At 42.9% G+C, this 14,670-nt stretch overlaps 2 protein-coding genes across 2 annotated transcripts; one reads left to right on the top strand and one right to left on the bottom strand.

Moving 5' to 3' along the window:
- On the bottom strand, positions 1–3,487 carry TMEM52B (transmembrane protein 52B; the record flags this gene model as incomplete). The annotated part of the gene is made up of 5 exons (XM_084274059.1): positions 1–251; positions 696–862; positions 1,810–1,848; positions 2,771–2,814; positions 3,440–3,487. The coding sequence occupies 5 exons, from the start codon at positions 3,485–3,487 to the stop codon at positions 1–3; spliced, it is 549 nt and encodes a 182-aa protein (XP_084130185.1).
- A 4,709-nt stretch (positions 3,488–8,196) lies between these two features.
- On the top strand, positions 8,197–13,359 carry LOC311191684 (C-type lectin domain family 7 member A-like; the record flags this gene model as incomplete). Its single annotated transcript, XM_084263927.1, has 6 exons — positions 8,197–8,287; positions 9,843–9,941; positions 10,277–10,426; positions 11,763–11,914; positions 12,812–12,930; positions 13,197–13,359. The coding sequence occupies 6 exons, from the start codon at positions 8,197–8,199 to the stop codon at positions 13,357–13,359; spliced, it is 774 nt and encodes a 257-aa protein (XP_084120053.1).
- Between the last annotated feature and the right edge of the window lie 1,311 nt (positions 13,360–14,670).

Here is a 14,670-nt window from a genome sequence, read left to right as displayed (position 1 = left end):
CTAGTGTCCTGGGAGGGCTGTCAGGGCATCCTTGCCCTCAGCAGATGCCTGCAGTTTTTCCTCCGGCACTGGATCCAGGTCCGGCACTTTCTGCCCTGCCTTGGCAACTGTGAATCTGCTCATGTGCAGAGCTTCTTCGTAGAGCGGAGGAGTGTCTGATGCTGAGAGGGGTGGTGTTCCCTGTGCAGCGCTATGGGAGCGTGCCACTGCTAATATCCTCCTGGCAGCAGGCCCAAACACGGAATGGAGAGCTGGAAGGGAGGAGACAAAAGCCATTTGCCTCATTCTGAAGGAACCACGCGATTAGAGGAGGACAAGTGTATCTGCAGCACACAGGCTTTTCTCTCCTCACAGCCTATATGTTTTACTTTTCCCGCCCCTCCACCCTTCCCAAAAGGGGGTGGTGTGAAACCCCATCACCAATATCCTACAACCCTTCCTTCCTCAAATGCCATCAAGGCCCATAGCTGCCCTAATTCCACCCAAACATGTCTCACAGCTGATTCACCACCTGGCTGCGTTTGCTACATGAAGCCCGGTGAACACCTTAATTTGGGCTATGTACAGATGCCATTTTCCCCACATCCTGCCATAAACTTCCCTCTGCCTGCCTTGGGGCACTACATTCCAGGCTTTTTATAGTGTGGCCCCTCACCCTGGTCTGTGCCGAGGTCCCCAGCCTCTATTGAACTCACAGGTGATGGTGCTCTGCAGGGTGCTGTCGTGATCAAAAGCAATGACAGTGACTTCATAGGGCTGAGGACCTGATTCCTCCCCTGTCTGACGGCAATGAAAACAGCACCTCACGCAGACGGAAACCAGGCCACACAAGAGCAGCAGCCCACCGATCGCCACCACTAGCCTGGAAAGGGAAAGGAGGCAGAATTAGGACAGAAAGGTTTTGTTTGCTTTAAGGTCTCTCCCTGCTTGAAGTGGGGTTAACCTCAAAGTTAGACGTGGTTGTTTGGAGCCTTGTCTGGCAGAGTTTGGATGGTCTCCAGGGACAGAGATCCCGTGTCCCCTCTGGGCACCTGTTCCAGTAATGCACCACCCTTGGGGGAAGCATTTTTTTCCTTCTGTCTAATCAAAATTTTCCTGGATGCAACTCAGCCAGTTGCCTCAGGTCTTTCTGCTGGGCACCTCTGAGAAAACTGGCTCTATCTTCTCTCTAGATCCACTTTAGGTAGTGGAAAACTGCAATTAGGTTGCCCCCTTAACATCTTTCAGGTTGAATAAACCCCGTCCTTTCCTGTCCCCTCCTCATACATCATGCCCTCTGAACCCCTGACCGTTTTGTTTGCTCTGCAGTGGACTTGTTTCAGTTTGTCAACATCTGTCTTGCACTTAGGGACCAAGACAGGACTAAGATCGGTCTACATATTCCAGATGTGTCCTCATGAGTGTCAAACAGAGAGAAGAAATCTTGTCTCTCAAGCGACTGGCTATACTTTTAATAATGCAGCCTTGTAGATATCCAACAACTGCCATCCTTTTTATCATCCTGTTGAGAGCTACAAGGGAACCACACTGAAATTATTTTAAAACCAGGCCATTTAAAAGGCACAGCATGCCATGAATACTTTATTAATGTTCATTTGACTAAATTAATATGTAAAATAAAAAAAAGGAGGCTGGCAAATCAACATTTCTTAAAGATGATGTGATAGCTAATAAGCCTTGCTATTGCAGAGTATCCCAAGGGAAAGGAGGGGTGGCATCCCACTCGAGCGAGTCACATATAATCCCACTTTTTGCTACTGGAATTGTCCAGTGATGCAAATATTTAAAGCAAAACATATGTCATCTTACCAGATATACCACAAACGGTCCCATTCTGTACCTGAACAGCTGAGGAGAAGAGGGTACAACATCGAGTTAGCCACAGAATGCCAAATAAATGGGAAGATCCCCACTATATCATCTTCCAGCTCCCCTCATGCACCTCAATTACACTCCAGCTTCTAAATGGCATAATGGCTAGAAACTCACTGTGCTTCATGGAGGAGGAGACAGTTGTCCAATTTCATTGATCTCCCTGTTAGGTGAGTTTGCCTTCTCTTTGGCTTTATCTCTTTATTTTTTCCCTTAATACTTGTGTCTGGCCAAAACTGTTTGCAAACCTTAGGGATCTGCATCATCTTATAATTACTGAACTTCCATTCTTTTATATTTTTATATTTATATATTTGTTTACAGTTTAGTCTGCCCAACACAGTTATCTTTTGATTTGTGTTTTCTGACTTTCTCTTTGATTTCTTCCTTGCCCTGAGGGTACATTTTGGATGCTGTGTTGTATGTTTCTTTAGTTTTAGTTAGTAGACCTGCCTGTGCATTTTAAGGACTTTTTCTTAGTAAAAAAAAAATCCTCCTAGACAGTGCTTCACATTTGTTTATTCTCATTTTCTGTATTCCTTACAAATGATGTCATCAAGAGGAATATTCATCAAGGCACTAAGTTTCGAATTTTTTTTCAAGGAAAGGTAAATTCTAAATTTATAATCTCAGTCAATCAAAATTACACCAGAAAGCTGTTAACCATTACAGTTATTCAGACAGGTGGCAGGAGCAGTACCACATAACTAGTGTGGTGAATAGACAGTAGACAACACGCTCCACATTCAAAGCAATGGGAATGCTATGCAAGCTTTTATTGATCAGAATTAAACTAAGTTTTTCTGGAAAATATCAGCAATTGTGTCATAACACTGATATCTACTACTGCCTTTGTCCTTCATTGTCCTCTTAAAATAGTGCAAGATCAAGTACTCACAGTTCAGCATTGAGACAGCCTTCCTCACCTCTCACTTGGGGAAACTAGAAGGAGAAAATCAAACAAGACACAGCTGGAGTCAATTAAGTCTTTGTCATGTGCAACTTTCACCTCTGCCACCAGTCTGAATCTCCTTTGGTAAGGACTTACTATTATCCATCTTCCATTGTTTCTGTCATATGTTCTGTAAATTTGAAGTTACTGTGATACCAACTGCATCGCTTCACATCTTAACTTCTTGTGCTCACTGAAATCCTATTTAGCACTGTACCCAGCACCGACCCCGACCTACCTTTACCCTCACCACAGGTTTCCCTTTCCCCATCACAAGCTGTGTCATGTTACAGATGTTGATTGCTCCTCATGCTCAAATATTAAAAACATTTAAATGTCTTGCTTTGTCTTACACGCACACTGACTTGAATTTTGCTCTGTTCCTCCAGCACTGCTTCTCATTCTTTCTCCTTGGGTACCCTGATCTCTGTGTTACCATTTGTGGAATATCAACAAATATTCTTCTCTTCTGCCTGTCTGCCTTTTATTCATCCAGTTCTTTCTAATATCAGGGAAAGTATTGGGACTGTCAGTTGTTAATGTCCCTCCATCTTTCCAAGATGACCCCATACATGAGCAGAGACCCCATAAGTAGGAACCTGAGATGTGACTTACCCGTAAGAAACAGCCTAAACTAAAACAGATCGTGACTGGTCTGTGCATCCCTGTAGGGTGGTTCTGTGGCCTCTTGGTGTTTCAAGCTGCTGATGTCTTCCTGTGCTTTCTAGTTTCAGTTGTCTTCACTAATTCACTGACTAGGAGAAGGAGCAGATTCCTTGTTGTGCGTTGAATTAAATCTTTTCTTCCTGCTCTACCTTTCTGTCCTCTTTCGGGTCTTTCTCTGCTGTTCAGGGTTTTGCTTTTCTCTCTTTCCCTCCTTGTCACTGGAAGTTCCTGTTTGTTTCTGCCTGTCTCCTTCTGTTATTCTCTAAGCCTGTTTCTCTCCCTCTTTTGAAGGGATCTCTAAAGCCTTCCAGTCAGATCAGGAGGAAAGCGGTGGCTACAGGTTCTAACTTTAGATGTTGAACTAGTTCAGTGAAGGGCATCATGAGATCTCTGCAGACCTGACCCTTTCCTTCTGTTGAGCAGAAAAGGGTCTCTGAGTTTGTTCATTCCCAATTATACCTCTCCCCGCCCCTACCCTGAGGGGAGTGGGTTGAAGGTCATGTTATTGACCTGTTCAAAAGGAGTTCAGGTTTCTCTCCCTCCTCCAGTACGCTTTCTGCTTGGGCACTCACACTGTCTACTGACTTCAGCCATATGATCAACATCCAGAGTGTATGCTACAAGTGAGGTGTTCCTGCTAAAGTGAGTTTGCAGCATAGTGATTATATACACCATTCCATATATGTATGTGCATATATTTATGTGTAAGTGTATGTATATATACATGCAACATATATGTATATACACATATATGCCTGTGTATCTATGCATATGCAATACCTCTTCTAGCTCCCATTTTAAGATCCTGCCACCATCCCTTTTACCTGATAGTCTCCTGCTATGTCAGCCCTGCAGCTGACAGTATGCTCACTCAGAGGCCCCACTCCTGAACTTCCTGCATGGCCAGAAAATCCCCCCCAACACTTTGCATCAGAGGACATACCTGTTGTTTCTCCTATGCTGGATGCTATTTGTCCCACAGCTGGTTAAATTAATCGGTTCCACTCAACAACCTATTAATTTTCCCCCTCTTGTAGAACCGCTTTAGACTCCTGTTACTGCTTGCTTGTGGCTATTCAGAATGTCATTACATGCCTATAATTGCATTCACCTTCCCTTTCTCTTTCAAATACCTGAGATAGAAAAAAATCCTCTGCAGTAATGTGTTACTATTTGAGAACCCCCTGAGACTGGTGCATAAATATATGTTTAAGGGCAGGATAGCAGCTATAGAAACTTGCTGCCCCATGTTGCAATCATAATGCATTCACATTAAACTGGTGAATCATTAGCCTTGGTGTTGCATATTAGAGCTGCAGAGCAGAACCAATGGATTCATGAACATAATGTATTCTCCCAAGGCAGGCTAAAACCCATTTACCATTCTCTAATTATAAAAATAGTGGTGCAGTATAAACATGGCTCAGCATGAGTTTGTCTGCCTATCTATCCATCCATCCAACCATCCTAGGCTGATATTGAGAGGAGGTTTCTGTGTCCTGCTGGGCAAATCAGAAAGATAGAAACTTTGCTTTGTATTTACATAGGAACTGCCCAATATTCTTTTTGTCTCTTTCTCCTTAAATTCTTTTGTGTTTTGTATCAGTTTTAAAAAAAAGACCAAGCAGAACTGTCAAATAACCTTTCTTGTAAGTACGTTTTTTAAAATTGGTGATATTCAATGTGGAAAAGTGCAAGTTACAGAAGTGCAAATTAATAATGTTTTTCAGAGGCTTTTTATTATGAGTGTGATAATCCAGTAGGTTATGACTTGATTTTTATCTGAAATTCAGTCTCATGAGTAATCAACCGTATCAAACTAGAGAAATATCAGAAAAAAAAAAGCAGCAGTGTGACATGAAAGAGTGACCCCTCCAAAAACATATAACTCATTGAAATTTATTGATCATTCTTGTATTTCTAAGGAATGGTCATTAATACTGTGCTTCCAATAATCCACCTATGGCCCTGCTAGCCTATCATACAACAGTCATTTAAATTTCTCCATGTTTCCCTGGCATTCTCCCTCAATAATTTATTTTTCTTTGGTTTATGTTATATTGAAGTAACTTTTTCATATTTCACCATTGCCACCTTTCAAGAGGTTTTAAAAATGTGTTCAGACTCTTACAGACTTGCTTAAACAAAGAAAAATATCCCATCATTGACTTCTCTCAGTTCTTTGTTATTGTTTAAAATCTATACATCCATTCCACACTAAGATATGTGATTTGATTTGATAGTATTTGATGAGGGAGGTGATTCTACCCCTCTATTCTACTCTCGTGAGCCCCACCTGGAGTACTGAGTCCAGCTCTGGGGTCCCCATTACAGGAAAGATGTAGAGCTGTTGGAGTGGGTCTAGAGGAGGGTCACAGAGATGATCAGGGGTCTGGAGCACCTCTCCTATGAAGGCAGGCTGAGAGAGCTGGGCTTGTTCAGCCTGGAGAAGAGGAGGCTCCAGAGTGACCTAATTGCAGCCTATCAATACTTAAAGGGGTTCTACAGGAAAGTAGGAGAGGGACTGTTCACCAGGGAGCGTAGTGACAGGACAAGGGGCGATGGCTTCAAGCTGAAAGAGGGCAGGTTTAGGTTAGACATTAGGAAGAAATTTTTCATTGTGAGGATGGTGAGGCCCTGGCACAGGTTGCCCAGAGAGGTTGTGGAAGCCCCATCACTGAAGTGTTTAAGGCCAGGTTGGATGGGGCTTTGGGCAACCTGATCTAGTGGAGGCTATCCCAGCTCATGTCAGGGGGTTTGGAACTAGGTTGAGGTCCTTTCCAACCCAAACCATTCCATGATTCTATGATTTCCGTGTATGCCAAAGAAAAGAGATTGTGCTATGGACAGAAAATACTTCTCTCTGCGTCCCTGTTGTGGTTGTACCAAGGGACGCCTGTTACGCCTATTCCAACTTTTATTTCCTAAGTAAAATGGTCCTAACTGTGATTAAAGTTTCTTAATGAGCTGAAAAAAAAAAAAAGCTGTTGCAGTGCTCTGAGAAATTGGTGCTTGTTCCCTGTTACTCTTCAAAGCAGTATTCCACTAGACCCATCTTGATACCCAATACTTCCCCATGGGCATGTGGAAATGTAAAATACAGGGACACATTTGGGTCTCACAAGGACCCCTAATACTTCTGTGGGTGTAGCAAGACCTTATCAAAGCTTTCCAGCATTTTACACTGGATGATGATAATCCAAAAGGACTCTATTGCTTGCAAAACAAAACTGATTGAATAAACTGCACATAATGAAGCAGAACACTTCTCTCCCACGTCATGCTCTTTTCACTGAGGACATGAGGGTTGTTACCTTCCCTTGACAGAAGATACGGCAGACAGTTCAAAAGCAGCAGCTGGCTAGAGACAGGGCAAACCACTCCTAGAAATGAACTTTTATTGGTCTGTATGTGTCTGCCCAGATGCTGGAGAAGTCGTCACTGTGTTCAATTTTTCCACTGTAGGATAAAAGTCTAGGAATGTCTTGTGCCCTGTACCTAGGGAATTTTCATCTCCATCAGCTGGGGTTTGGCAGAGGCTGGCAAAGCTGCTGGTGAGATGTGGTGCTGGGGGGTAGTATTCTGTGCTACCTGGTGTTCATCCTTCATCCCAAGTTCACAGCTGGTGAGACAGGCAGTTGTTGGGCTGTGTGCACTAGAGCCATATGAAATACCATGGAAAGTTCGTGTCTCATTCCTGGCATTTTGCCAGCATGCTTAGAAATACCAGGAAATGTAGGTCCATTTAAGTTTCTCCCATCTTATTCCTAGTTTGAGAGAGAGCATGGTGCTGGCACTCAAGCTGGCAGGTGACCCCTCCTTGGATGCAGCAGCAGCCCCAGTGCAGCGGCATGCTGCCATGCTCTGTTAATCACTCTTGCTGAATGGCAGAGCTTATCACGTGTGACTTTGCCTGGACTCCATTCAGGCCAGAGCTGGCCCAGGAATGCAGCTTCCTACTTTGGTACATGAATTGTCTGCCCAGACTCCCTATTCAGCAGATTCTTTGTCTCATTCCCTTTTACAGGGTAGACAGACTTGGAACGGCCCCTGGGAAACCTGGATTCATTTCTTTGTGTCCTAGGAATGGGCAATGGCTGTGACAAGTCCATGGGCTACCCTCACAGGCCAAGTGTGATGTGCTCACAAGCAATACGCAAAGGAGATCAGTATGTTTCTCACTTCATTTTACCTCCCACCCTCCTGTGCCACTTGAGAGATCAAGGAGCCCTTCGGGCTGAATGTAATGGATATTAATCACTGCATAATAGAGCCAGGAAACAATCCCCCCAGCTGCTGAAAAAATTCAAGGAAATGTTTAGACTTAATCCAAAATTAGTGCAATTTCTTCTTCACCTCTCCCCTTCCTTCTTTTTCTTTCTACAGAAAGGGTATACCCCCAAATAGGATAACTGTGTGTTTGTTTCAGGAACTGGGAACTGTGAGATAACCATGCCCCGTTGCACTTTTGCACATATAAGAGATTTAAATACTATTCTGGGACTCTGCTGCATGTAAACAACCCCACGCAGTGCTGTGGCATGAAATCATTTAGTATGAGCCAAAAAACCCTCTCTGACTTAGAATGAATCACTCTGCTAGCTCCCAATGACACTGACTGTTGATCTGATCCCAGCCAGATCCTAATCCCTGTTTCTCCCGTGGGAGAAACCAAACTTTTGAATTCTCCTGTAACCTCCCCAGAGATGACAAGCGAAGAAGTGACGTACGCGGACCTGAGGTTCATGACACTGGAAAAATCCCAGGACCAGGAGCTCCAGACTGCCGGAGTGAAAGGTAGTGGTGGTTTTGGGGGAGTTATTTTCTTCAAGGCAAACTCTCACCTTGGATAACCTTTTTTATGTGGGACTCAGAGGAGGATGCCACCTACCAAGAAGAAGCATCTTGGCTTCTGGGAGCCCTTTGGACTCAAATCTAAGAAATTGGAGGGAGAAATGAAAAATGCAGGAGATTAAAAAGACTGGAAGGTGGAGAATATGGAAAAACTATTTTGATAGGAGAGGAGGGATATAATGAAGGTTGTAGGATGCAGTTAAGTAAAAGCAAACATGTTCCATTTTGACATTAAATATAAGTCTTGGGAAGTTAGTGAAGTAATCTGCCTCAAGGACCTTGCAAAAGTCTTTCAGCTTTACTCATTTAAATCTGATTAACTGGATGAAGTGATAGGGAAAAAGATAGGCTTTCTCTCAAGGGAAGGAGTAGATGGCCAAATGCCTTTTTGTACTTGAAAGTCATAAAAATTATGCTACATACCTTCACAGAAGTATGTGATTTATCCCAAATCTGTATTCTTTATGCTATACACTAGTGCTTCAGAATTGCTCTGTATGAAAGGTTGTAGCAAAACAAACTGATGCTGTGTTCCAGACTGGAGATGACTTGGATGAATTTTATAATAATCTAAATTACCAAGCTCTTTCTGAAGGAAATTGCCTCTTGTTGGCTAGCTAGTGATTATCTCACTCTTGCTTTTGAGAGAGTTTTATACTTGGAGTTTTATACTTCATCACTTCATTGAGTTTTATACTTGGAGCCTGAAGCTGAACTCCCAGTAGTCTAATAGTGTTCTCAACTGTTAGGTTTAAAAGTTAGGGATCACAGAGGATAAAAGGCAGAAATACCACAGGTTGGTATGCCAGCTATTTCTTTTGGTGATTCCCACATAAGTGTTCCAACAGGAATTTTAAACTGAAGTCCAGTAAAAGAACAGAAAAATCTTGAATTAGAAGTGATCCTTTGCTCTGTGTTTTGGGGCTCAGCGTGAATTCACGTGGGTGTTTGGATCTGCCCACATTGCAAGAATGGGTGTGTGCATTTCCAAGTGTGAGACTGTGCATCCCTGCCACTGCAGGTATGTGGTCTTCTTCACATCTGTAGGCCCTAATTTCAGATTAACATACAGGGACCTGGCTTTCATTGGTGACTGTTTCTGAGGTTATTTCCCAGTTTGGCAGGTGAGGCACTCAAAAGTAAAAATACCCCAATAGCTGACCACATATGAAAACTTCAGCCATGTTACAAGCACAACTATTTCCTTTATGTTCTTTCCCTCCATGTGAAATTCTGTGCTGTTCATTTTATTCGTCCAATTAATCGTCTCTTAAAAGCTCCTGGCTAAGATGGTCTCCATGGCACCAACTCCTACAGAGGACCGGCCATGGCCAAATGATGGGACAATTTTCAGAATGTAATAGCACATACCAGTCTGGAACTCAGCAATTCACTGGTTGGGCTACTGGCCATATTGTTTTGTACAATGTAGGATCTGCAGGTACAAAGATGAGATGTTCTTGTTCTTGCTGCTTCTCTTTCTTTTTGTCTGTCTCAGATTCCCCCAGTCCATCTTTCTCATGGCGACTGGCTACAGTGGTGCTTGGGGTCTTCTGCCTGAGTTCAGTGGCTGCTGCAGGAGTCTTGGCTGCCAGGTGTAAGTATGGTCACAGAAGGGGTGCTAAGAATTCAGTACAAACAACCAAAAGCCTAGGAGGGAAATTACTTAAGGAAAATGATTAGCTGAGGGGATTCATGATGCAAAAAATAATGGCCACTGGTGGAAGACTTTACCCACTCAAGAGATCTCCCACTCTTTGAAACTGGGATGTATTAGCTCTTGCTCATAAGTGGGCACAAACTGTATGTAGATTAAGTATGTTCAGTCATGGGGAGGTATGAGTGTCTTTGGTAAGTTTATTCAGGTTGCATTGAGCAGTTTAGCTTTAATATTAATGGAACAATTTTATTCTTGTTTCACTGTGGTTCAAGTCATCCTGGTCTCCCACCTTATGCACGAAAGGGATGAAAACTTCACTCTGCAAAAGGCAGTTATGGAAAGCCTCAACCAGCGGCTGGAGTCCCTCCAGGCTCAGAATTTGAACTTGACAGAGACTGTAAAGCAACTTGCCACCTCCAGAGGTACATACTGGTGGGAAGATGGTGGTTCCATGGTGTTATGGTAGCCACAGGTTGATTTTTTTTTCCCCTATGAACCATATTGGAAGAAAAATAAAAATCTTGATAATTGCACTGAATTATTTAATTTAAAAACAAATTTCAACAGAGTCAATAAAAAGGCTGCATTTCCATTCTGATTGTTTTCACATAGAATTTCACTGAATTAGAGTTTAAAAAAAAAAGATGGGAAATTCCTACTGGCTTTAATTGTCTGAGAAGTTTTGACTCCTCAGGACAGAATTATTTTGTTCCACAGTATCTCCACCAAATAGGACTGCAATCACTGGCTTTAACAGTTTGCAGACTAAATGTTGAGGATACATTTTTTTTTCTCTTGTGCAAACTAATGGTGTGAAAATTTTATGACAGGTGAGATAAATATGCTAGATTATCATATAGCAGAGGGAAGTGAATTATAATAGATTAACATCTTGTGAAAGAGTGACATGGTTATTATCTGTGTAGATGCCTACATTTGAATTTAGCCCAAACCAGAAGCTACTTATAGAAGTCAAGCGCACTGCGCTGTGCTACCTGTTGCCATCTAGCATCAAGTCCTGGCATTCCCAGCTTGCAATGGTTTGTTACAGTATAAAAGGGTCATGTAAAGCAGAAAACATGATTCTCCCTATAGTTGGGATCCAGTACCCAGAGATGTCTAAAACATTTTGTCTGGCAGGTTTTCTTCCTGCTTGCAATTATTTCAGTTTCCAACTAGAAATGGGGTTCCCCAAATGGTGCAAGAGTGCCAGAAAATTCCAACGTTTTGAGTTATTCCTGACTTATCAGGGTTGCAACAGGTGGGTAATGGAATAATGTGGCAGAAAAGATGTTTATCAGAAAAGTTAAATTGTGTTGTTAAGCAGGGAAGGGTTGGCCCTGATCTTAACGAGTAGTTAAAAGAGAGTTGGCTGAAACTCAAGGTTTTCTTTTATGTCCACCTAGATCCGTGTGTCACTGAACATGGCTCAGCCTTCCAAAATTTCCTCTATTTTTTGTTTTCCTAGCACCCTCCAGGTTTGCTGTTCAGATTTAAAAAAAAAAACCAAAAAACAAACAAAACCCAAAAAAGTTTATTTAATTTGTTTTCCTGCTTTTCATTTAGAAATGTTTTTGTGGTCTTCTGGCAAGAGGGTTTATTAAATCGCCAATGAAGACATGAATTTAGCTGCAGAACAAAGGAGGAATTTTTGCTCCTCTGTGACAGAGAGGCTTTGCACTGCTCTAGTGATCTTGGAAGGATCCACTAGAGATTGCTGTCACTGACAAACCTGATCAGGTGTCCTTTGTTTTCCAGGACATAAATGCATTCCTTGTCCTGAGAACTGGTTACCGTACTGGGAGGACTGCTACTACTTTTCAAAGGAATGGAGAACTTGGCAAGAAAGCAAGGCACAATGCTCTGCTCTGGATTCCAGACTTCTTAAGATAGAGAGTAAGGAAGAGCTGGTAAAGATTATTTTTTGTCTTTCTCTCTAATTATACACTTGACGTTTTGCTGTAGCCTGAACAGCCACTCTGCCCTTCCACCAATGCAGTATGTCATGGGTAGGCTGGACCAAGTGGCAAATACTGTTTATGGCCCTTTGGAGCCCCTCTACCTGTTCTGTGGCTACACTCTCTCTGGGCCATCACTACTGACTGGAAGGGAGTTAACTGTGACACACCAGCTTGAGTCCACATATAGATCCTCATCCCACCTCCGGGCAAATATAATTGGGTACTCTATGGCAACTCTTCTTTTGGCTTGGTGGAGTAAACTATTTAGCAGTCATCAGAATCCTGGCCTTCAAGCTTGTTGGGCTGTCCTCTTCTCACACTGGAACCAGAAAAGAATCCAATCCATTTCTGGTTCCTGTGATGGAGATGAAGCAGCAGATAAAGCACAGCCAGAAGAGCTCTTTTCTGTGAAGGAATTTCTACCCAGGCCCTTAATGCCAGTGGTATTATGTCTGGAACTCTGTGATTTTATTGTCTGTATTTTTAATTTCCTATGTACAATGGTAGCAAGCAATGTGAAGACCTTTTCCAACCTTACTTGGGCAACCAGAGTGCTGGAAGGAAGTCATTATCCTGTATTCATTATCCAGATAATGTTCAGTTATCTCAATTGTCATTTTAGCTGAGAGCTACTGAAAGCTCTCAGTAGGTTCATTTTCCTTATCTCCATACCAGCACCGACTGCCAGGAGTAGAAGGTGCTGCCCAGCTTAACTTGTGAAACAAAATGTGTTGCACAGAGGTGTGAGCAGCTGGCTTTCACGTGCCTCTCCTCTTTCCCAAATCATCAGCCGTTATGAGGGAAGCAGGGATGTGACTCACAGACTTGGCATTTCTTTCCATACAGGACTTTGTGATGCGATCAGCAGAGTCTTACAGTCCTTACTCGTTCTGGATTGGGCTGTCTCGTGTGGAAGCCGAGGGGCCCTGGCTGTGGGAGGATGGATCAGCTCTCTCCCCTGATATGTAAGTCGCTGCACAGATTGGAGCAGACCATGCCCATGTGTATTTTGTATGAGCCAGAAGCAGCAACCTTTAGCTGCCACTCAGTAATCATCTGTCCCCCTGGCCTGTTTGCCAGCAGACAGGTTACCCATCACTCACTTAACCCAGACAAGCCCCCATCAGAGAACTCGTATGCTACTGTGGGTCAAACAGGTAGCAGCAGCTGGGAATTGTTATATCTGTCCGTGACATGGGATAACAAACATCTCTGTTGTTTTTTTTCTCAGATTTCAGATCCCACAAGACAGCTCAGGCCCTCTCCTGGACTGTGTGTGGCTTCAAGGTGCAAGCATAGACACTGCACGCTGTGGGGAGTACAGATTTTACGTTTGCAAGAAAGTGGTGGATCCTGTGGTGGTCCAGCAAGCAAGCTACTCAGACAGGCACTAGTGTGCAGAGCGCTGCAGAGAGCCCTGTCCTGGGACCTGGTGGTGTGGGGGCAAGTTCTGCCCCAGGGCTTGCGACAGGGAAAAATGAGTCTGAGCTCAGGATAATGTGACATCAGGGATAATCTAAGCTTAACTTGCCCTCTGGTGATGCGCATCACAGACTCCTCCTGCTTGGGCTTTTTCTTCAACAACTACATTCCCTCATTCTTCTTTCAGCCCTTGCATTCTTCTGTGATCACTTCTATCCACGTCTCATAAACTCCTTTCTAAATTAAACAACATTAAGTATGTGATTCCAGAAATCTTATTTTAAAGATCATGCCTGTCTCCCAGAAACAGGAATCAATGGCCTTTTCTAAGAGCAACACAAGATCCATCCACTGGGAATTCACAAGTGTGAGCTCCCAGTTTACAATAAATGTCAAAATATTTAATTTGATGTCACTCCCCACCTGCTGATAACTTGTCAGTGCAACAGAATCAGAGCCTGCATTAAAAGACAAATAAAAGTATTTCTAGTTCTTCTAGTTAGAGAGAAAAGCTTTCAAATGGGGTTGCATACCTGCTGGGCTCAAGAAACAGAAAGCAAATACACACGACACCTTTATTGAAGAAAGTCAGCAATATTTAATGCCCAGGAATGCCCATCCAGCTGCTAGTGGATTGTTCCACTGCATCAGGCATTAAGGGAGAAGGGGCATAGTTCTTAGACATCTGTCTTGATAATTATCCATGTCACACCTGATCCAGTTCTTTGACTTCTCCAATCTATTTTCCATTCTGTTGCAGAATTTCACAACTGGAATAAATATGACTGCTACTGACCTTTTCAATACTGTGTCTTTTCAGTAAGTCACTGTGCACAGAAAGCTCAACCACCACCAAATCCAGAGTCTTTAATGATGCAAAGGCTCCAGCCACTTCACTGCTGTTCAGGAGGGTGCTCAAAGAGAAGGCAGCATCTGAGAGAGCATCTGTCTTCTATGACACCAGCAAATGACAGAGAACTTTTAAATCTCTCAGGAACAGTCAAGTTTATCTTTAGGAATTTTGTCCTTGTGTGTATTTTGTACTAATTGGACCCATTCAACAAAAATTGAACTGTAAGTCGGGGAAGGTGGAGGTATTTAGGCAAGCCTCTAATTATGTTTATTTCAGATGTAAAGCTGTGCATAAGATGTCTGCAGTACCGACAGCCAACAAGTGTGCTAAATGAGTGTTTAGCAATGTGGTAATTATCTTAATTATGGATATGAAGAAGTAATTTAGAGGAACAGGGACAGCAGAAAGTGTCTTGCCACATAGCTATCAT

This window comes from Gallinula chloropus, assembly GCF_964237585.1.
Source record: "Gallinula chloropus genome assembly, chromosome: 1".
NCBI lineage: Eukaryota > Metazoa > Chordata > Aves > Gruiformes > Rallidae > Gallinula > Gallinula chloropus.
Note: the sequence above shows the minus strand (reverse complement) of the source record. Positions and strands in the feature narration are given on the sequence as shown.